General features: G+C 36.9%; 1 protein-coding gene across 1 annotated transcript; it reads left to right on the plus strand.

Annotated features, from left to right (window-relative positions):
- Nucleotides 1-985: 985 nt before the first annotated feature.
- Zfp715-ps3 (zinc finger protein 715, pseudogene 3) lies at nucleotides 986-22917 on the plus strand. Its single transcript, XM_063288649.1, has 4 exons — nucleotides 986-1154; nucleotides 4640-4748; nucleotides 19139-19265; nucleotides 20150-22917. Exons 2-4 carry the CDS (start codon nucleotides 4719-4721, stop codon nucleotides 21559-21561), a joined length of 1569 nt encoding a protein of 522 aa, XP_063144719.1. The 5' UTR covers nucleotides 986-1154; nucleotides 4640-4718; the 3' UTR covers nucleotides 21562-22917.

Consider the following 22917-nt stretch of genomic DNA (forward strand, 5'->3'; position numbering starts at 1 on the left):
TTTTCAAAAGGAATTTCTCTTTTTCACCTCACCCATCAAGCAGTAAATAATATTGTACCTTAACCTAACGTCATTTTAATTCTTCATTTTCTTTGACTGAGGCATCCAGCTCCTCAAACTTTTCTTCAAGTCTGATAATCTGTCTCCCAGTGCTTCTCTATGCGTTATTATTATTCTTCCTACTGCATTTTCCTTTCAGGGTTTTATAGTTGGTGTTTCTAACCTCCTGTTGAACTTAATTTTCATATCCTATGTTGCTGTCCTCATTTCCTTCAGGCATTTGCTTTATTTTCTTGCCGAACAACCATGTTGTTCTCGTCCTCTTTGAGTTCATTTCCCGGGTTTAGAATCTTTGACTCTGGGTATTCAATTCATTATCTTGGATATCATGTAACTCACCTTCATTAGGAATCTCATAAAGGTCTGTGGATTCACCCAAGGGCATTTTAATTTCGTCTTAGTTTTTGGGGGTATTTTTTCTGAGCATCAGAATTCAGAGGGATTGCTATCTTTTCTGTATCTTTAGCCCAGCGCACTAGTCTTACAATGTGAGAAATTAGGCGGACGACCTTGGATGTAAGTGGGTCAGAACCCAGGTGCAGTGTCCTACTACATCCACTTCTGGTCTAGACTGGCAGCAAGCTTGATGCGAAGCTGTGCAGAGTAGGTCCTGTGCTCCTGACAGCTGCAGTTGTGTGGAAGGCAGCCTGCAACAGAGTTGGGGGAGTGGTTCCTGATCCGGAAGGTGGGCACACCTGCCTGATCGGATGAGATTAAGAAAAAGACAAAATAAAAACAAAGGAAAATCAAGGCAGCAAGCAAGCAACAATACAAACGGATTTTAAAAAATGTCTATGAAGAATCTGGACGGGAAATATTTAAAATGTTCCGAAGTAGGTGGGCTTAAAAGAATTATGTAACAGGAAGCTGCTGAATATTGGGCGGGTCCAGCAGGAGTTGCTCCCAGAAACCCGCGGAAGTGACAGGAAGTTCCGCCCTTCCAGTTCTCTCCATGTGTCTTGGCTTCCTCGCGTTCAGGAAGTCCTGGTGGGTGACTAGGCCTGAGTCCTCCAGGTACCTGAAAACTTCCTTAAGCTGCAGTTGCGGTGCCGGCCTCCTAGGACATTCATCAGCTCGTCCTGTCACCCTGCCAGGTCAGAGGAGCTGCTGAGACCAGGAAACAGGCAGGAGTGGAGCAGCGCTGTGGAGCGGGGGTGCATTTTCTGCCTCCACTCTTATAATTCTGTCGTGGATATCTTAGCATTTTAGGAAGTTTGAGATTCTGTGAATTGGGGTTGAAGGTGATGCTTTAATTAATTTTGTGGTCGCCAGAATATTTTTCTAAAATAACCTCGTAGATCCTTGGCCGCATCTGTAGTTTGTACACCAGGGTTTTCTTTCGAAAAGCCTTAGTAAAGTTCTTCGAGTTCAAATTCATGGATGCTTTCTTGACTCCCCTGTTCCTCCGTTTGCCGTTCCATTTCCCTTTCTCTAGCGGACCGAATAGGTATTCCAAGAGAGCTTTGTAGATCTTTGACATATGAGGAACTAGTGCAGATTTGATTGAATTGGAAAATACTTGTTATAAAGCCGTTTCATATGACTGTAAATATTAATATTTCCTGAGTAAAGATATACTCTCCATTAATTTTACACTGAGGTATATGCAGGCTGTGATGTAAACACAGCATTCAGATGTGTGATTTCATAGACTTAGTTATTACCTACTGTCCTGTTACACTGGCAGTCATCCACTGTCAGACAGGTAGGTGTTCCAATGCAAGGCTCAGCACCTAGGGAGAGCCATTGGTGACTCTTATAGCCAGGAGGATACAGAGCCCTTGTTAGCAGTTTGTGTGCTACACCAGCATATCCAAGATCCTTTTAGAGATTGAGTGGTCTTCTTAATTCTCAGGTCATTCTTAAGGAATGTATAAAACATTGTGATATGTTCTTGTATTTTTTCTATAGATTATCAAATGAATTATCAGATTGGTGCATTCTCTTGGGATATTTGTAGCTCCTGAGTTGAAGAATTCTGTTTCTTGTAATTTGAGAAAACTTGCCTTCCTCATATTCTTATTTGAACATTGAAAATATTGTAAATCTTACTCGCCCTTTGTAAGCACTGCTGTTGTGTGAAAGGTTAGTGTGCAGGCTGTGCACACTAGTGTGGATGACAGTACCACATTCCCTTCCTTGTCTCTTTCTCTTTTTAAGAATTATTTATTAATTATTATGTATAAGTACACTATTGCTATCTTCAAACACAGCAGAAGAGAGCCTCAGATCTCATTACGGAAGGTTGTGAGCCACAATGTGGCTGCTGGAATTGAATTCAGGACCTCTGGTAGAGCAGTCAGTGCTCTTTACCACTGAGCCATCTCTCCAGCCCCCTGTTTATCTTCTGAGTAGAGTAGAATAATGACAGCTGTCTTCGTTTTTGTAAATGTAGGTTTTGGATGTTGGTTATTATGTTCATTAGTCTGAGGGATGCTCCTTCTCTTCTACATTCTTTAGAACTTTCTTCGTGATCCACTGTGATATTTTGCATTTGGGTCTTTGTAGATTTATTGACATGGTTGAGAGCCTTCTCTCACTGATTGTATGTAGCTTGTGCCGTGGGTTGTGTGGTTTGTTCTGGTTGAAACTGTCTTGCATATCTGTCATGAAATCAACTCCAGTTCACTTTTTGCAATAATTAGAGAGAATCTTTTATCAATGCACACTGGAGCTCCTGGACTGCTATTATTTTCTTTGTGCATATTTTTATGTTCATTTGCTTTTGGATCCAGGTAAAGTCAGCTTTGTATGATGACTGTACCACATTCCCTTTCTTTCTGTATTCCGCAATATTCATTGTGCAAGATTATTGTGGGATTTTTCTAAAGAATTCAGTGCTGCATCTGTTTACTCCTCAGAGAGTGTTAGAAGGACAACTGAGGGCTTGGGTTTCTGCACTTGATTATTGCTTGGCCTAGTATTATGACATAGAATGTTTACTTGTTCCTTAGGAAATTACTATATTCTTCATCAATTCTTATTAATTATATATGATTTTCCTGACACTCCGTCTTCTGCTTTTTCCTGGTGTCACTAATTTTCTCATGCAGGGACATTGAAATAGACTATTCATATATCCATTAAATGCCAGGATGCCTGACATGATAAACATAAGGTCAATGTCATACATAAAAATCGCTGAATATTTCCTGAATCCAAGGTCATGAAAACTTTGTGTACTATAATTACCTCAACATTAAGGATGAATTCTTATGTTTTTATCTATACATAAACATATGTATGTATGTATGCATGTATGTGTATGTATATGTATTGGTATATATGCCAGAAGACCCATGTCACACATTCTTCAACCTACAAGAGTGTTTGCCAGAAAGGAAATCCTTAACCGCAAGGCTCCAAGAGTCTCAGTATATTCATATTTATTACTGATTTGGAACCTGAGAACTGCCTGAGACAATGACACGATGCAGATATATGCATGCTCAGGAAGATTTTTCAACAGTGATATTATATTAGCAGATTTGGTATAATGAGGGATCATTCCAAGAGCATACCCTGAAATGGTTCATTTTATCCCTGTGTATATGTATTTTCCTTGGCAGCCATCAGTGAGTTCTACAATGCCTCCTTCTTGATCTTGTTTTGACATTGTCTAGAACCCTTGTTCTGAAGCCTTGAGTTGTGACCTCTTTGTGGTCCATTGACACATTCACAGGGGATTTCAAAGACTGAACATTATAAAACTCATATTTTTTATGGTCTTGGGAACTGATACACCACCCCTGTTATCAACCTGCATGTGGTTCTGAAACATGTGGATAAAGCAACATGAATTTCTGGAACTATAATAAGGGTTTACCACACCATTAGAAAAGTGGAGAACAAATGGCTTAAAGTTTTAGAATAGTAAATTTTAGTTGAAGACATTTCTGGCTTTAATCATAATACTGTACATAGTAATGCATTCACGGAGATGTCAAGGGATAAAATCAATGCATAAAAATGTGTCACGGGCATTAGGAAACAGGGCCATTTGGAAAGGAAAGGTAAGTTGGAAATAGAAATTTTATGTCATGAACTGTTGAAAGCCTTCGTAGATGCTGATGAAAATGGCTGTAATGAAATCTGATGACAACTTATTCTTTTGCAGAAACCATAATATTTGGCAGATAGAATCTTTGTACTCAAAGACTATAGGATACACATGGAAAATAGATATACTGTATCTGCTTGGTAAAATGAAGTCAAATTTCACCAAAGTGTCAGATATTGTATTTCAATGTGATGTCTAATGAAACGTCCTTCAAATTTAGGTCATCAATCAGGGTAGCCATTAGCCATTTATCCTTGACTCTAGACCCAGGGAGATAAGCTCTCAGTAATAACCCTGAGTAATCGTGTTTTACAGCAGGTATTCATGTGCTCTGTGTTTGTGCCTGGTGCCTGCTGATGTTGAAATAGACCTCAGATTATACTCATATTCCCTACACACTAAATATGTGACTCCATGCTCACATTTCTGTAGAAATGTTGACAAGATCCTTCATATTTTGTTTTTAATATCCTTTGATGTGGTTTACCATTGTCCATAACTAAGTTGTATTAATTTCAGCTTTGTAGTTTTCAAACCTGGTTGTGAAATTTCAAGAAAACTTCCAATATTTGAATCTGGAAGAAGAACAACAAAAAGAATGAGTGTGGCTCTGGGAAACACTCTACAGGTCAGTTTGTTGAGCACTTTTCTTTGAAAAATCTTTTTTGTATTCAACCATTTAGTAATTTTATTATCTATATGTTTAATATTATCTAAAGGACTTATTTTCTGTAATTTTCATTTCCTTCTGGGATAATGAAAATTTAATGTTTAGGTCTTTCACTTTTACAAAACCATTAATTTTTTACTGAGTTTCTAGTGTGAGGACATACTATTTTCAAGGACTGAAGACATGCAGATCTCAAAGAGAATCCATTGTTAATGATTCTCAAAAACTATATTGATGCCTAATTTGTACATTAGATGGATTTGGGTGCTATTATATTAGTGTTGAAGGAAGGTCCCATGTGTCACATAAGTTACATTTCAGAGTTGGTCAAGGCTCCAGACAAAAGCTTTTTAATGAATTATGTGGAGTCTGATATCCCTGAGCAATATATGGAAGAGAAGAATTTGGAGAAGGATAAAATTATACGGGATTCACTGTCTTGAACCCCAATAGTAAATATATTAGCTCCTTAGAGGCACAGGTGATAGAGGAATGTATCTTTCTTTTTCATGCACAAATGAAGAATTCAGTATGCAATGTTTTTTTGGAGTTTTATGTCAAATAATGATTATGGGTGTGTTTAGACATGAAATCTGTGTCTTCCAAGAAACATTCCCAGAGACATTCCAAGAGACATACTGACCATTGTGGTGCTGTGTGGTAAATTCTCAATGTAGAAATTGTTGTTTCCCTTTGTCTTTTGTTCCACGGTTAGAAGTAGTTTATGTCCTGTATTCTCCACATTTCTATTTCTTCACATGGAATGTATTAGTAAATATTTTCTGGGGCATATAGCCTTGGTGTTGTGAATGATGTGTAAATTTTCAATCTTAAATAAACGTCCATTCTAACTTGTTTTCTTTAGTAGGAAGAATGCTTTATCTACTCTTTGTTTCCTGTTCTACCAAACTCTGTGTCACGTAGGGACATAATGAAGGGTTGTGATGATGTTTCTACATTTCTTTATTTATTGGTTATTGTCTTTATTTACATTCTAAATGTTCTCCCAGTTCCCAGTTCCCTATCCCCTTCTTCTATGGGGATGCTACCCCACTCTCAAAACCATTCCTCACTGACTGCCCTAGCATCCTCCTATGCTGGGACTTCCAGCCTCTTCATGGGCTTCCTCTCCTCTTGATGCCAGATAAGAAAATCTTCTGCTACATATGCTGCTGGGCACTTGGGTCCCTCCATGTGCTCTCTTTGGTTGCTAGTTTAGTCCCTGGGAGGTGTGGGGTATCTGGTTAGTTGATACTGTTGTCCTACCTATAGGGTTGCAATCCCCTTCAGCTATTTCAGTCCTTCAGCTATCTCTTCCATTGGGGTCTCCCTGCTCTGTCCAGTGGTTAGCTGTGAGCATCAGATCCTCATCTGTACTGGTCAGACTCTGCCATAACCTCTCAGTGGATGGCTGTTCCAGCTTCCTAACAGCAAGGGCTTCTTGGCATCAGCAATAAGGTTTGTATTTGATGTCTGGAGATGATATGGATCCCTAGGTGGGTAGTCTTGGGATGTCCTTGGGTCTCTGTTCCACTCTTTGTCCTTGCTTTTTATTTAGACAAAACCATTCTGGGCTAAATTTTTGAGATGGTTAGTTGACCGCATCCTTGTCCTGCGATCTGTGCCTCACCAGTGGATATGGTTACGACAGGTTCTCTCTCCCCTTTTTTGGTTATTTCAACTAATATCCCTATTGTGTCCTGGGAACTTCTTGCTTACCAGGTATCTGTATTTTGTAAAGGCTATTTCCAGTTTCCCATTGTTCACTGCTACACACATCTGTTAACTATCCTCCCCTCTATACATCTCCCTGTCTCCTCCCACACCTGGTTCTACCCTCCATTTTTCCTTACACTCCTCTCTCCCTCCTAGGTCCCCCCTTCCTTTTTCCCTTGTGTGATTTTCTTTTATTCCTTTGAAGTAGGACTGAAGCATGGTTTGGACAGAGGCAGCCATGGTTTTAGCTTCCTGTTCAGCTTCATATGGGCCGTGAGTTTTGTCATGGGTATTCACAAGTTTTGGTCTAATATGCAATCATCACTGAGTTCATACCGTGGGTGTTGTTTCCCCAATTTCTTTCTCGGCTCGTTTCTCTTTTGTGTAGAGGAAGGCTACTGATTTATTTGAGTTAATTTTATACCCAGCCACTTTGCTGAAGTTGTTTATCAGCTTTAGTAGTTCTCTGGTGGAACTTTTGGGATCACTTAAATATACTATCATATCATCTGCAAATAGTGATATTTTGACTTTTTCATTTCCAATCTGTATCCCCTTGATTTCCTTTTGTTATCTGATTGCTCTGGCTAGAACTTCAAGAACTATATTGAATAAGTAGGGAGAGAGTGGGCAGCCTTGTCTAGTCCCTGATTTTAGTGGGATTGCTTCATGTTTCTCTCCATTTAGTTTTATGTTAGCAACTGGTTTGCTGTATATAGCTTTTACTATGTTTAGGTATGGGCCTTGAATTCCTATTCTTTCCAGGACTTTTATCATGAAGTGGTGTTGAATTTTGTCAAGTGCTTTCTCAGCATCTAATGAAATGATCATGTGGTTTTGTTCTTTCAGTTTTTATATAAAGGATCATGTTGATGGTTTTCTGTATATTAAACCATCCCTGCATGTCTGGGATGAAGCCTACTTGATCATGGTGGATGATTGTTTTGATGTGCTCTTGGATTCAGTTTGCCAGAATTTTATTGAGTATTTTTTGCATTGATATTCATAAGGGAAATTGGTCTGAAGTTCTCTTCCTTTGTTGGGTCTTTGTGTGGTTTAGGTATAAGAGTAATTGTGGCTTCATAGAAGGAATTCGGTAGTGCTTCATCTGTTACAATTTTGTGGTATAGTTTGGATAGTATTGGTATGAGGTCTGCTATGAAGGTCTGATAGAATTCTGCACTAAACCCGTGTGGACCTGGGCTCTTTTTGGTTGGGAGACCTTTAATGACTGCTTCTATTTCCTTAGGAGTTCTGGGGTTGTTTAAATGGTTTATCTGTTCCTGCCCACCTGTCCGGGCAGTGACCTCTCTCTCTCATGGGGTTTGGGAGCAGTGAGCTGTGGGCGGGGATCCAATGTATCTGGTCTTATGTAGATGCATTTGCACTGGAGCTTTGTATAAGGAAAAACAAATGCATCAATATGCATTATTCTAAACGGTGACTGTCACTTGAACCAGTGCCATTTGTTGAATATCTTGTTTGTTTTCCACTGCATGGTTTTGGCTTTTTAGTTAAAGATCAGATGACTGTAGGTGTATGGCTTTCTTTCTGCTTCTTCAGTCCTATCTCATTAATCCACCTGCCTGTGTCTTTAGCAAAACCATACCTTTCTTTTTTACTACTATTGCTCTGTAGTAGAACGTGTGGTCAGGGATGGTGATTACCCCTGAAATCCTCATATTGTTAAGAATAATTTTCTCTATGCTGGGGTTTTTGCTATTCCAGATGAATTTGAGAATTACTCTTTGTATCCCTCTGAAAAATTGCATTGAAATTTTTATGGGTATTTCATTGAGCCTGTCGACTGCTTTTGATCAGACGGCCATTTTTCCTCTGTTAATCCTGCTGAACCCTGAGCCTGGGATTTTTCTCCATCTTCTGCAGTCTTCTTTTTATTCTTTATTCAGATATTTGAAGTTCTTGTCAAAAAGATCTTTTACTTATGGGTTACTCACACTAAGATGTTTATGAATATTTGTGACTATCTTGAATGGTGTCATTTCTCCAATTCCTTTCCCACCCTCTTATCTTTTGAGTAGAGGAATGCTACTGATATTTTGTTGTTAATTTCACACCCAGATATTTTGCTTAAGTTATTTACCAGCTCTAACAGTTCTGATTGATTTTTTTGGTCACATCAATGGCAAATAGTGATATTTTGACGTCTTCCTTTCTAATTTGTATTCCTTTGACCTCCTCTTTATTCTAATTATTCTGGCTAGATCTTTGAGTGCTATGTTGAATAGATAGGGGAAAGTGGGCTTCCTTATCTATTCCTTGATTTTAATACGATTGCTTCATGTTTCCCTCCATTTAGTTTGATGCTGTCTATTGGTTTAGTGTTTATTGCTTTTATTAAATTTTGGTATGCACATTGAATTCCTGATCTTTCCAATGTTTTTAATATGAAGAAGTGTTGTATTTTGTCAAAGGCTTCTTGAACATCCAATGAGGTAATCATGGGGTTTTTTTCTTTGAATTTGTTTATATAGTGGATTATGGTGATGGTTTTCTATATATTGAACCAACTGTGCTTCCCGGGGATCACCTATTGGATCATGGTGAATGATCCTTTTGATGTGCTTTTGGATTCAGGCTGCTATAATTATAATTATATTGAATATTTTTCATTGTTGTTAATAAATGAAATTAGTCTGAATGTAGCTTTCTTTGTTGGGTTTTTCTGTGGCTTACATATGAACATAACTGTACCGTCATAAAATGAATTAGGTAATGTTCCTTGTGATTCAATTTTTTAAGTATTTTGAAGGGTATATTGGTATTAGCTAATCTTTGAAGGTCTGGTAGAATTCTGCACTATGACCATCTGGACTTGTTTATTTTTGGTGGGGAGTCTTTTAATGATTTATTCTATTGCTTTAGGGATTATGGAACTTTTTATATGGTTTATCTGATCCTGATTACCTTTGCTACATGGCATCTGTCTAGAAAATCATCTGTTTCATTTAGATTTTCCAGTTTTGTAGAGTATAGGCTTGTGCTGTAGGATTTCATAATTTTTTGAATTTCTTCAGTTTCTCTTGATATTTCTCTGTTTTCAATTTGGATACTGCCTCTCTGTCCTCTGGTTAGGCTGGTTTAGGATATACACATCTTGTTATTTTTCTCAAAGAAGCAACTCTTGGTTTTGTTGATTCCTTGTATAGTTCTCTTTGTTTCCTCTGGCTTAACTTTTACCTGAATTTGATTACTCCCTGAGGGCTACTCCTCTTAGGTGTATTAGACTCTCTCTATCTAGAACTATCAGAAACACTGTTATGCTGCTAGTGTATGACCTCACCAATTTCTCTATGGAGGCACTTAGAGCTCTGAATCTTTCTGTTAGCAGTGCATTCTTTTTTATTAGATATATTTTATTACTTATATTTCAAATGTTCTTCCCTTTCCTGGTTTCCTATCCATAAGCCCCCATTCCCTCTCCTTCCCCAATATGGGTATTCGCCCCATCCATCCACCTAACTGCCCCCCCACCCCCGTATTCATATGCACTGGAGACAACCTTGGCAGGAACAAGGGCTTCCCTTTCCACTGGTGCCCCAACAAAGCTATTCTCTGCTACATATGCTTCTGGAGCCCTGGGTAAGTCTATGTACAGTCTTTCGGTAGTGGTTTAGTCCCTGGATGCTCTGGTTGTTTGGCATTGTTGTTCTTATGGGATTCCAAGCTTCTTCAACTATTTCAATCCTTTCTCTATTTTTTCCCAAGGGGGTTCCTGTTCTCAGTTCAGTGGTTTGCTGCTAGTATTGACCTCTGTATTGGACATGCTCTGGATGTGTCTCTCAGGCTGTGTGTGTGTGTGTGTGTGTGTGTGTGTGTGTGTGTGTGTAGGCCACTTGTGCGACAGGTTCTGAATGTCTGTTCCTTCAGTTGCATTAAACTTTGCTTCCATATCCCCTCCTATGGATTATTTTCCCCCTGTTAAAAAGGAGTAAGAACATCTGCATTTTGATTGTCCTTTTTTTTTTTTTTGAGCTTTCTGTGGTCTGTGAATTGCATCTTGGTTAATTTGAGCTTTTAGCCTAATATCCACTTCTCAATGAGAGCATTCCAAGTGTGCTTTTCTGTGACTGGGTTGCCTCACTCAGCATGATATTTTCTACTTCTTTCCATTTGCCTCTGAATTTCATAAAGTCATTGTTTTTGATAGCTGATTAGTACTCCATTGTGTAGATATACCACATATTTTGAATCCATTCCTCTGTTGAAGGACATCTGGGTTCTTTCCAGCTTCTGGTTATGATAAATAAGGCTGCTATGAACATAGTGGAGCATGTGTCTTTGTTTTCTGTTGGAGCATCTTTTGGGTATATGCCCAGGAGAGGTCTAGGTGGGTCCTCAGGTAGTGGAAGGTCCAATTTTCTGAGGAACCTCCACACTGATTTCCAGAGTGGTTGTACCAGTTTGCAATCCCACCAACGGTGGAGGAGTATTCCTCTTTCTCCACATCTTTGCCAGCATCTGTTGTCATCTAATCTTAGCCATTCTTACTAGTGTGAGGTGGAGTCTCAGGGTTCTTTTGATTAGTATTTCCCTGATGACTAAGGATGTTGAACACTTCTTTAGGTGCTTTTCTGCCAGTCAATATTCCTCAGCTGAGAATGTTTTGTTTACCTCTGTACCCCATTTTTAAATAGGGTTATTTGGCTCTATGGAGTCTAACTTCTTGAGTTCTTTATATGTCTTGGATATTAGCCCTCTATGGGATGTAGGATTAGTCAAGTTCTTCCCCAATCTGTTGGTTGCCATTTTGTCCTAATGACAGTGTCTTTGGACTTACAGAAGTTTTGCAATTTTATGAGGTCCCAATTGTCGACTCTTGATTTTAGAGCATAAGCCATTGGTATTTTGTTCAGGAAAATTTCCCCAGTACCATGTGTTCGAGGCTCTTCCCCACTTTTTCTTCTGTTAGTTTGGTTCTTGATCCACGTGGACTTAAGCTTTGTACAGGATGATAAGATTGGATTGTTTTGCGTTCTTGTACATGCTGACCTCCAGTTGAACCAGCACCATTTGTTGAAAATCCTATCTTTCCTCCCTTGGATTGTTTTAGCTCCTTTGTCAAAGATCAAGTGACCATTGGTAGGTGGGTTCACTTCTGGGTCTTCAGTCCTCTTCCACTGATCTATTTGCCTGTCTCTGTATGAATGCTGTACAGTTGTTATGCCTATTGCTCTGTAATACTGCTTGAAGACAGGGATGGTGATTCCCCCAGAAGTTCTTTTATTATTGAGTATAGTTTTTGCTACATATATTGGGTATTTTGTTAATCCAAATGAATTTGCAAATGCTCTTTTTATCTCTATGAAGAATTGAGTAGGAATTTTGATGGGGATTGCACTGAAATTATAGATTGCTTTTGGCAAAATGGCCTTCTTTACCATATTAATCCTGCCAATCCATGAGCATGGAAGATCTTTCCATTTTCTGAGATCTTCCTCAACTTCTTTCTTCAGAGACTTGAAGTTCTTGTCATACAGATCTTTAATTTGCTTGGTTAAAGTCACAACCAGATATTTTATATTATTAGGGACTATTGTGAAGGGTGTCATTTCCCTAATTTATTTCTCAGCCTGTGTATTCTTTGAGTAGATGAAGGTTATTGATTTGTTTGAGTTAATTTTATATCCTGACACTTTGCTGAAATTGTTTATCAGATTAAGTAGTTCTCTGGTGGAACTTTTGGGGTCACAAGTATGTCATATCATCTGCAAAGTTTGATAGTTTCGATTCTTGCCTTCCAATTTGTACACCTTTGACCTCCTTTCACTGTCTGATTGCTATGGCTAGGACTTATATTGAGTAAGTATGGAGAGAATGGGCAGCATGTCTACCTTCTGATTTTAATGGGATTGCTTCAAGTTTCTCTTAATTTAGTTTGATGTTAGCTACTGGTTTGCTGTATATTGCTTTTACTATGCTTAGATATGTGCCTTGAATTCCTGGTCTTTCCAGGACTTTTATCATGAAGGGGTATTGAATTTTGTCAAATGCTTTCTCAGTATCTAATGAAATTATCATATTGTTCTCTTTAAGTTTGTTTATATAGTGGATTACATTGATGGATTTTTGTATATTAAACCATCCTTGCATTTCTGGGATGAAGCTTACTTGATCATGATAGATGATCGTTTTGTCATGTTCTTGGATTTGGTTTGCAAGAATTTATTGAGTATTTTTGTGTCAATATTCATAAGGGAAATTTGTCTGAAGTTCTCTTTCTTTGTTGGGTCTTTGGGTGGTTTCAGTATAAGAGTAATTGTGGCTTCATAGAAGGAATTTGGTAGTGCTCTGTCTCTTTCTATTTTGTGGACTAGTTTGGACAGTATTGGTATGAGCTCTTCTATGAATGTCTGATAGAATTCCTCACTAAACCTATCTGATCCTGGGCTCTTTTTGGTTGGGAGGCTTTTAAAAACTGCTTCTATTTCTTTAGGAGTTATGGGGTTCTTTAGTTGATTTATTGGTTCCTGATTTAATGTTGGTACCTGGTATCAGTCTAGAAAATTGTCCATTTCCTCCAGATTTTCCAGTTTTCTTGAATATAGACATTTGTAGTAGGATCCAATGATTATTTTAATTTCTTCAGAGTCTGTTGTTATATCTCCCTTTTCATTTCTGATTTTGTTAATTTAGATACACCCTCTGTACCCTCAGGTCAGTCTTGCTAAGGATTTATCTATCTTGTTGATTTTCTCAAAGAACCAGCTCCTGGTTTTATTGATACTTTATATAGTCCTTTTTGTTTCTACTTGGTTGATTTCTGTCCTGAGTTTGAATATTTCCTACTTTCTACTCCTCTTGGGTTCATTTATTTCTTTTTGTTCTAGAGTTTTTCGGTGTACTGTCAATCTGCTGACATATATTCTCTCCTGGTTTTTTTTTGTGTTTTTTTTTTTTTTTTGCAGGCTGACAGAGCTATGAGTTTACCTCTTAGCACAACTTTTATTGTGTCTCATAAGTTTGGGGATGTTTTATATTCATTTTTATTAAATTCTAAGAAGACTTTAATTTCTTTCTTTATTTCTTCCGTGACAAAGTTGTCATTGAGTAGAGCATTGTTCATCTTCCAGGTATATGTGAGTTTTCTGTCATTATTGTTGTTATTGAAAACCAGTCTTCGTGTATGGTGATCTGATAGGATTTATGGGATTATTTATATCTTCCTGTATCTGTTGAGGCCTGTTTTGTGACCCAATTATATCGTCAGTTTTGGAGAAGGTACCAAGAGTTGCTGAGAAGAAGGTATATCCTTTTGTTTTAGGATAGAATGTTCTATAAATATCTGTTAAATCTATTTGCTTCATAATTTCTGTTAGTTTCTCTATATCTCTGTTTAGTTTCTATTTGCATGATCTCTCCATTGATGAGTGAGGTTAATACTCCTATTATTGTTGTGTGAGGTGTATTGTGTGCTTTGAGCTTTAGTAAGGTTTCTTTTATGAAAGTAGGTGTCCTTGCATTTGGAGCATAGATATTTAGGATTAAGAGTTCATCTTGGTGAATTTTTCCTTTGATGAATATGAAGTTTCCTTCCTTATATGTTTTAATGACTTTTTGTTGAAAGTCAATTTTATTTGATATTAGAATGGCAACTGCAGCTTGTTTCTCCGGGCCATTTTCTTGGAAGTTGTTTTCTATTGTTGTAAAAATATAAAAATAAAACGGTAATATTGGTCTTTTACCCTGCTGGGTCTACACCTCGGTGCCCCAAGATAGCTGCTAGATATCTTGGTGGAAACACATCCCAGAAGCACACTTTCCTACACTCAACCCCTCACGTAAAAGAACACTCAACACAATAATCTTAGATCCAATTGGAAAGATATAATAGGCCACTTAAACGTACAAAGCCCGGTACCATCCATCCCTTAGGAACATTGCTAACAACCTGTAAATACACAGAGGAGAATCTTAACATCACCTGCCATGGTTTCTCCCCTCTCTCTCCCCTCTGTCCTGTCTCTTCCCCTCTATCTCTCCTCTGTCCTGTCTCTTCCCCTCTCTCCTAGTCTCCTCCACCTCCTTCAAACTTCTCTTCCACCCATCCTTCCTTCTCCTCCAATGGCAGGCTTCTTTCTATCCTGTACCTGTTCCTCACCTGTACTTTACAAATTCAGTGGGTTCTGGTGAAGTCGTCTGACTTCTGAGTACAACACTAGGTAGCTGCCCTTGCGGCAGTGGAATTAGCATCAAAATACAGATAACTTCTGGGCAAACCACAACAGTTTTCTAGCCATTTATACTGAGGTCCTGTCTGTTTTTGTCTCTGAGGTGTGTTTCCTGAATGCAGCAAAATGCTGGATCCTCTTTATGTATCCAGTCTCTTAGCCTAGGGCTTTTTATTGGGTAATTGAGTCCATTGATGTTGAGAGACATTAAGGAATAGTGATTGTCGCTCCCTGTTATTTTCGTTGTTACAGGTGGAATTATGTTTGTCTGTCTATCTTTTGTTTCCATTACACAGAAATTACATATTTGCTTTATGTACAGTGTAGTTTCCCTCCTTGTATTGGTGTTTTCCATCTATTATCCTTTGTAGGGCTGGATTTGTAGAAAGTTATTGTATAAATTTGGTTTGGTCATGGAATATCTTGGTTTCTCCATCTATGTTAATTGAGAGTTGTGCTGGATACAGTAACTTGCGCTGGCATTTGTGTTCTCTTAGGGTTTGTATGACATCTGTCCAGGGTCTTCTGGCTAACATAGTCTCTGGTAAGAAGTCTGGTGTAATTCTAATAGGTCTGCCTTTATATGTCACTTGACCTTTTTTCCTTACTGCTTTTAATAACCTTTCTTTGTTTTGTGCATTTGGTGTTTTAACTATTATGTGATGGGAGGAATTTCTCTTCTGGTCCAATCTATTTGGAATTCTTTAGGCTTCTTGTATGTTTATGGGCATCTCTTTTTTTAGGTTAGGGAAGTTTTCTTCTATAGTTTTGTTGAATATATCTATTGGCCATTTATGTTGGGAGTCTTCACTTTCTTCTATACATATTATCCTTAGGGTTAATCTTCTCTTTGTGGCCTGGATTTCCTAGATGTTTTTGGCTAGGAGCTTTTTCCCTTTTATATTATCTTTGACAATTGTATCCATGTTTTCTATGATATCTTCTGCACCTATATTGTATCTCTTGTATTCTGTTTTTGATGCTTGTATATATAACTCCTTGTCTCTTCCTTCGATTTTCTATATCCAGGGTGGTCTCCCTTTGTGTTTTCGTCATTGTTTCTGTTTCCATTTTTAAATCCTGAAAGGTTTTATTCAATCCTTACCTGTTTGGTTTTGTTTTCCTATAATTCTTTCTGGGGAGTTTTGTGTTTCCTCTCTAAGGGCTTCTTCTTGTTTACTTGTTTTTTCCTGCATGTCTTTAAGGAACTTCTTTATGTTCTTCTTAAAGTCCTCCATCATTATCAAAGAAGTGCGATTTTAAATCTAAATCATGCTTTTCTGGTGTGTTTGGATATCCAGTATTTTCTTTGGTGGGAGAACTGGGCTCTGATAATGCCAAGTAGTCTTGGTTTCTGTTGCACTTACGTTCCTGCGCTTGCCTCTAGCCATTGAGTTGTCTCTGGTGTTTGCTTGTCTTGCTGTTTCTGAGACTGATTTGACCCTGCTGTAGGCCTCTATGTCAGCACTCCTGTAGAACTCTTTTCCTCTTTTCTTTTAGGTTTTTCTGAGAATACGTGCTCTGATTTCGGGTATGTCTGTCCTCCTGCAGACTGTCTTCCAGCTGTAGGCACAGGCAGGAATCAATGGGTCCTTCCCCTGATTTCTCCTAGGTCCTTGCACCCAGGGGCCACAGTTGGCATTAGGCGATTCTCTCTTGGGTCTGGAATGTGCGCAGAGGGTAATCTCCTCTGACTTCTCAGATGTGTCCACACTTCTTAGGGTCTAGCTCTGCCTCCTGTGGGATTTAGGTGCAGGGAGCTGTTTGCCTGGTGCAATTCAGTCCTGGGCACAGACCAGAACCATATGTAACAGCGGCTGGCTGTTCCCATATTCCTGTGTCCAGAGGCATTGTGCAGTTTCTCCTCCTGAGGTGTGCAGAAATAGCAGTCTGTCCTGTGATCTCAGTATGTCTGCACTCCTGGGTGTTCAGCTCCCTTCCCCAGGGGATTTGAGTGCAGGGAACTGTGGGATTTTCAGTGTTGTCATCGTGTCCTATAAATATGTGTATGTTGTTTCTTCATTTTCATGAAATTCTAAAAAATCTTTAATTATTTTATGCTTTTCTCTGATTACTTATCATTGTAGAGTGATAGTACATAGTAGAGAATTATTCAGGTTTCACGTGTATGTGGGCTTCTTGTTTATATTGAAGATCATCCTTTGTCCATCATGATGTGATAGGATGTATGGAATTATTTCTTTCTTTTTGTATCGATTGAGGCCTGTTTTATGTCTGATTATATGGTCAGTTTTAGTGAAGATACTTGGACGTCCTGAGAAGGAGGTATATTATTTTGTTTTAGGAGAAAATATTCTCTAGCTGTTAAATCTATATGATTCTTAAATCTTAGGTTCACTCTGTCTCTGTTTAGTTTCTGTTTCTGTTTACTTTCTGTTTAGTTTCTGTTTCACTCATCTGTCCATTTGTGAGAGTGGGTGTTGAACTCTCCTAGTGTTATTGTGTGAGGATCACTGTGTGCTTTCTGCTTCAGTACCGTTTCATTTGCAAATGTGCCCTTTTGGATCATATATGTTCACAAATGACAGTTCATCTTGGTATTTTTGTTTTTGATGAGTGTGAAATGTCCTCATATTTTTTGATACCTTGGGTTGAAAGTCAGTTTTATTTGATATTAGAGTTGCTACTCCAGCTTGTTCCGTGGGATTATTGCTTGGATTTTTTTCCCATCTGTTCTCTTCTTTAGAAGGTAGAATGGTTCATCGGCTCTATTTTCTCTACTCAAAATGATGTTATACATAGAGAAAAACTGAAGGGTTGTTACCATGTTTGTTTTTTCCAAATTTTTCTCTTCTACTATGTAAGTGTTCATCTGCATATTTTTAGTTACAATGAATGATAAATTATGCCCCTAGGTCCCTGAATTCATCACCAAACCCTTTAGATTGAAGTCACAGCAAATATCTTTATTTCTTAGTCATCTTTTCATGCCACAGATTTATGTATCTGATGCCCATTTGTAATAGAAATCATATATAACTTGAATATTAAAGTTTTGTAAACAAGAAAGAATTGTACATAACATTTATCTGTGCCCATGGCTATTCAGATATTCATATGAGCTTGTATTCCAAAGAGAAGAAAATAAAGTTAAAAGTACAATATTGAATTTTTCAATTATTTTTGAAAAATTAGAGTAATTATCCCATCATTAAAAAAGATTTAATCAAAGAAATTGATTCTACTTCATCGAAGTGCATTGTCACATATAACATTCATTTGAACACACATATCTAAGTGTTCTTTTGTGAAAGATCATATGAAACTTATATATAACTATGTACTATATGAATTTCTTGTGGTAGCATTTTTAGATCTTTAAATAATTTAATTCCCTGTAGCATTGTTTCTCTGCTTTTGAATATACTTACACAAAATAATTGCCCTAAGTATTTATGTGCCCTAAGTGTTTATTAAGTATCTATGTGCCACTTGGAATGTTTAATATATGTCCTGACATTGCACTCCTTTTCTGTTTTAAGAAAAAATTCTAATATTTGATTCATCCATTAATTCTCCATTTAATAGTCTACTTCTTCCTTTTGGAAAGTTTCTAGCATTGTAGCTAGACCTCAGAATATGAAATACATATGTTATAATACAGTTCTGTGATGACCAGCTGCACACAGCATTGAGCTATTGTGTGAGATAGACATTGTAGAATTGATAGTATATATTTCCTTATCATAACTTGATCATCTGTGATGTGACATTAGGATTCACTTTGATATCAAACTATACTACATATAGGTACATTATTGTATCCAGAAATCAAAAACACATGTTATGTTCTGAAAAAGATTACAGCTTTTGAGATGATTATATCATTCAATCTCAGAGAGATATAAGTACAAGGAAATATATGACTATTTTAATACCTATATTTTGAACTTACATTAAATACCTTTTCTTTTATAATGAAAGTTGGTAACATTTGTCTGAAATTATGCATATGTGCTGTATATTCCTCTTGCCAGAAGTCTTTAGCAGAGATTCTTGGATTCTAAAGAAATGAGTATAAAAATCCAGTTTGTAGTACCATAGGGTTGTAGTTAAAGAAATTTCATAATAGAGGGCTTTAGATGATATTATCCAATACTAACTGTGCAAAAAAATTCAAATGTACTGATAGTGTCAAATCTTTCTTTTGCTGCTAACGTCTCAGAAAACCACAAAAAATTCATAAATGTGAGAGCCTTCATGAATGAGAGCATTATTGTAAATCATTCTGTAGATTGTCGGTGGAAGAGCAGCAATTTATAACTTTAGATTCATATCCAAGAAACTTTGAGAAAATATTTGTCTTTCAATATTTTCCTTTCCTAATCTGTATTACCAAGAATCTCCAATTCGTTAGCGCTATTTTTAATGTAGGAAAGCAATTTTGTAAAGTAACAAGTACATACTTTAATATTACAGGGTTTCTTAACCTTCAAGGATGTGGCTCCAGAGTTCACACTAGAGGAATGGGAAAGTCTCAATTATGCTCAGCGGGCACTGTACATGGATGTGATTTTGGAGACATACAATAATTTATTGTCTGTGGGTAAGAATGCACTTTTTGTAGAATTCCTGAATCTTACTTTGAATTTTCCTACATTGTGTATATGTAAACTCTCTGAAATGTCTGGAGAGCACTAGGATAAGGGAAGTTCCCCTTAGCATGGTAAGTTTTCTATGGCATTTCCTTTACATTTCTGCGCTGTCTTTGGAGAAATAACCAGTGTTATATTCTCCAAGATCTTTCCAATATCTCTTATCTAGCATTAAATGCAAATTTCTGAGTTACGAAAAATAATGTTCAGAAAAAGGAATTGTATTTCTGGACATATAATAATTGGAGCACATTAATTTTACCATTACATTAATCTCTTTAAATATGGTTTCTAATAATGAAAAAATGTTTTATGTAGATATAGAGCTGTTGGTTTGGAGAATTTTCATTTTGCCTATTTCTTCGCTGTTTGATATGTGGTCTCTGAGTTTAGTTTTCATACAGCATGCTCTTTCTCTTCAGTATTTTGGATGCTGACACAAGCATATATATAGGATTCATTTGTGATTATGAATTTCTAGCTGACCACATGTATACAATGTCTCTTTGAATCAAATTATAATGAAAAATTAGAGATATGCTATTCAGAGATCTACTTTATTTATGTTCAATATTGATTGATGATTTAGTTATCTTAGTTTCTGCAAGATACAATTTTTAAGATAATATTTGAAGTGTATTATCATTCCTTTCAGTTGATATAGATCAGAATTGAGCATCCAAGTAATGATTATGAAAAGAGTAAACCAATTTTAAGAGCATAAATCCTTGAGATGGTCTAGTTTACCAGATAATTCAGCAAATACCCATTATTGAATCTCTTTCTCTCCACTGCAGTAACCCCTGTCATCGCTAATTGCACTTTTATTTTTTAGAAAATAATCTGATAGGTGGAAAACATTGGAATGTCTTGGAACAAGACACCGTGTGCATTGTCCATGAACATATGAATATCCAAGAGAAGTTTTATAAATGGGATGAAATTAGCAAAATGACGCTTGAATCCACCCAAAGTACACATTATATAACTCATCTCCAAGATCCCTCCCTTCAGTTCTCAAACCTGAAAAGACATAAAGCTGGGAAAATGAGAGAAGTTTACAAATATAAAGACTGTGTACAGTTTTCTAATGAATGTGCTAACAGCGGTGTAAATTCTGGAATCCACATAGAGAACAAAGAACACAAAAATACAGAATTTGGTAAGGATTTTGTCTATAAACATAAACTGATGCTGAAACGAGACATTAATGGTAAGAACCTTCACCAATGTAGTACATGTGATAAATGCTTTGCCAGAAAAGAGAATCTTCATTTGCATCAGAGAATTCATTCAGGAGAGAAACCTTACAAATGTAGTCAATGTGACAAATATTTTGCCCGACAATCCTGTCTTATGCGTCATCAAAGAAGCCATTCAGGAGAGAAACCTTACAAATGTAGTCAATGTGACAAATTCTTTGCCCAAGGATACCATCTTAGTATTCATCAGAGAGTTCATACAGGAGATAAACCTTATAAATGCAGTGAATGTGACAAATGCTTTACTCAGAAAGGCACTCTGAGAAACCATATGAGAATTCATACAGGAGAGAAACCTTACAAATGCGATGAGTGTGACAAATACTTTGGCCAAAAATTCCATCTTAGTAAGCATCAGAGAATTCATACAGGAGAGAAACCTTACAAATGCATTAAATGTGACAAATGCTTTGGCTGCAAAGGCAATCTGAGGATTCATCAGAGAGTTCATACAGGAGAAAAACCATACAAATGCAGTGAATGTGACAAAGGCTTTGGCCACCAATCCAATCTTACTATTCATCAGAGAATTCATACAGGAGATAAACCTTACAAATGCAGTGAATGTGACAAATGCTTTACTGAAAAAGGCACTCTGAGAAACCATATGAGAATTCATACAGGAGAGAAACCTTTCAAATGCAGTAAATGTGACAAATGCTTTGGCCACAGAGTTAGTTTGAAAATTCATCAGAGAATTCATACAGGAGAGAAACCATACAAATGCAGTGAATGTGACAAAGGCTTTGGCCACCAATCCAATCTTACTATTCATCAGAGAATTCATACAGGAGAGAAACCATACAAATGCAGTGAATGTGACAAATGCTTTACTGAAAAAGGCACTCTGAGAAACCATATGAGAATTCATACAGGAGAGAAACCTTTCAAATGCAGTAAATGTGACAAATGGTTTGGCCACAGAGTTAGTTTGAGAATTCATCAGAGAATTCATACAGGAGAGAAACCAAACAAATGTGGTTAATATGACAAATGCTTTACCCAAAACTACAGTCTTGGTCTACATCAGAGACTTCATACAGGAGAGAAACCTTACAAATGTGGTGAATGTGACATATGCTTTGGCCAACAGTCTCATCTTAGTATTCATCAGAGAATTCATTTAGGACAAAAACCTTTCAAATGCACTTTATGTGGCAAATGCTTTATCCACTAAGTCTAAATTCATCAGAGAATTCATACTGGAGAGAAACAATGTAAGTGTACTGAATGTGACAAATCTTTTATTCACAAAGTTACTTTGACAATTGTTCAGAGAATTCATCCAGGAGAATAAATTTACAAATGTGTGACAAATACTTTACCCATAAATGCAGTCTTCATGTACATTAGAGACTTCATAGAGGAGAGAAACCTTACAAATGCAGTGAATGTGACAAATGCCTTACCCAAATGTTCGCCTAAGAAGGCATCAGAGATTTCATACATGAGATAATACTTGCAAGTGTGATGTACATGAAAAATGCATTAACTACAATGTCAGTCTGACAGATTACACACAGTAGAGAAACATTATAAATTTAGTCAATAAAACAATTATTTACCTACAAATATTGTCTTAAAATTCAATACATAATACGTAAAGTAGAGAAAAATTTCTAATGTATTAAAGATGTGAACCTTTTCTTTTGTCCTATCATTTAGAATTAACACAATATGTACATGTGACAATCTGAAGAAATATAATGTATTTGGAAATATCTTTGATTTAATTTCACGTCAGAGAAAACATTTTAAATTTTTTGTGCGAAAGTACATCTTGCAAAAATTGAGCTTCCACACTAAGGAATTTGTATGATTATGAAAACTTCAGAAACCTTCATGCAGTGTTCAAATCTTAGAAAATGTCAGCTATTTATACTGAGAAAATCTCTGAAAATATGACAATGTAGGAATTTTTTCATTAAACTTTTACCTGTTCACCCTCAAATATTCCAAGATGAAGACATATGGGGAAGCCAGAATAATAAAGTGTTGTGTAACAGTTTCATGGCAAGAGAAATTATCTGTTTCAATGGAACTTCACCCCTCAAAATATATAATAAAACTGGCAGGATTCTGTATATTCAAGTGATCAATTCAGACAAATTATGCTTAAAAAGGTTTATTTGACAAACTCAGATACCAAAACTCTTTGTGCTTTATCCTATAAATATGTCTACAGATGTTAAGTCTCCTTTGATAATCCGTATTCATAATTCTTATTAAATGCTGGTTTCATGTTTGAGGATAATGACTGAGACTGATTATGTGTTCTTGTGATGTGTGGTCAACAACTCCTTCCCCATTGTCCTGTAAATAAATGTGAATGATTCCCCAA

The sequence above is a fragment of the Rattus norvegicus genome, chromosome 5 (genome assembly GCF_036323735.1).
Source record: "Rattus norvegicus strain BN/NHsdMcwi chromosome 5, GRCr8, whole genome shotgun sequence".
Taxonomy (NCBI): domain Eukaryota; kingdom Metazoa; phylum Chordata; class Mammalia; order Rodentia; family Muridae; genus Rattus; species Rattus norvegicus.

Coding starts and splice junctions, on each gene's coding strand:
- Zfp715-ps3 (XM_063288649.1), top strand. CDS start 4,719: ATGAGTGTGGCTCTGGGAAACACTCTACAG. Junction 4,749..19,138: donor CTCTGGGAAACACTCTACAG/GTCAGTTTGTTG, acceptor TTAATATTACAG/GGTTTCTTAACCTTCAAGGA. Junction 19,266..20,149: donor CAATAATTTATTGTCTGTGG/GTAAGAATGCAC, acceptor TTTATTTTTTAG/AAAATAATCTGATAGGTGGA.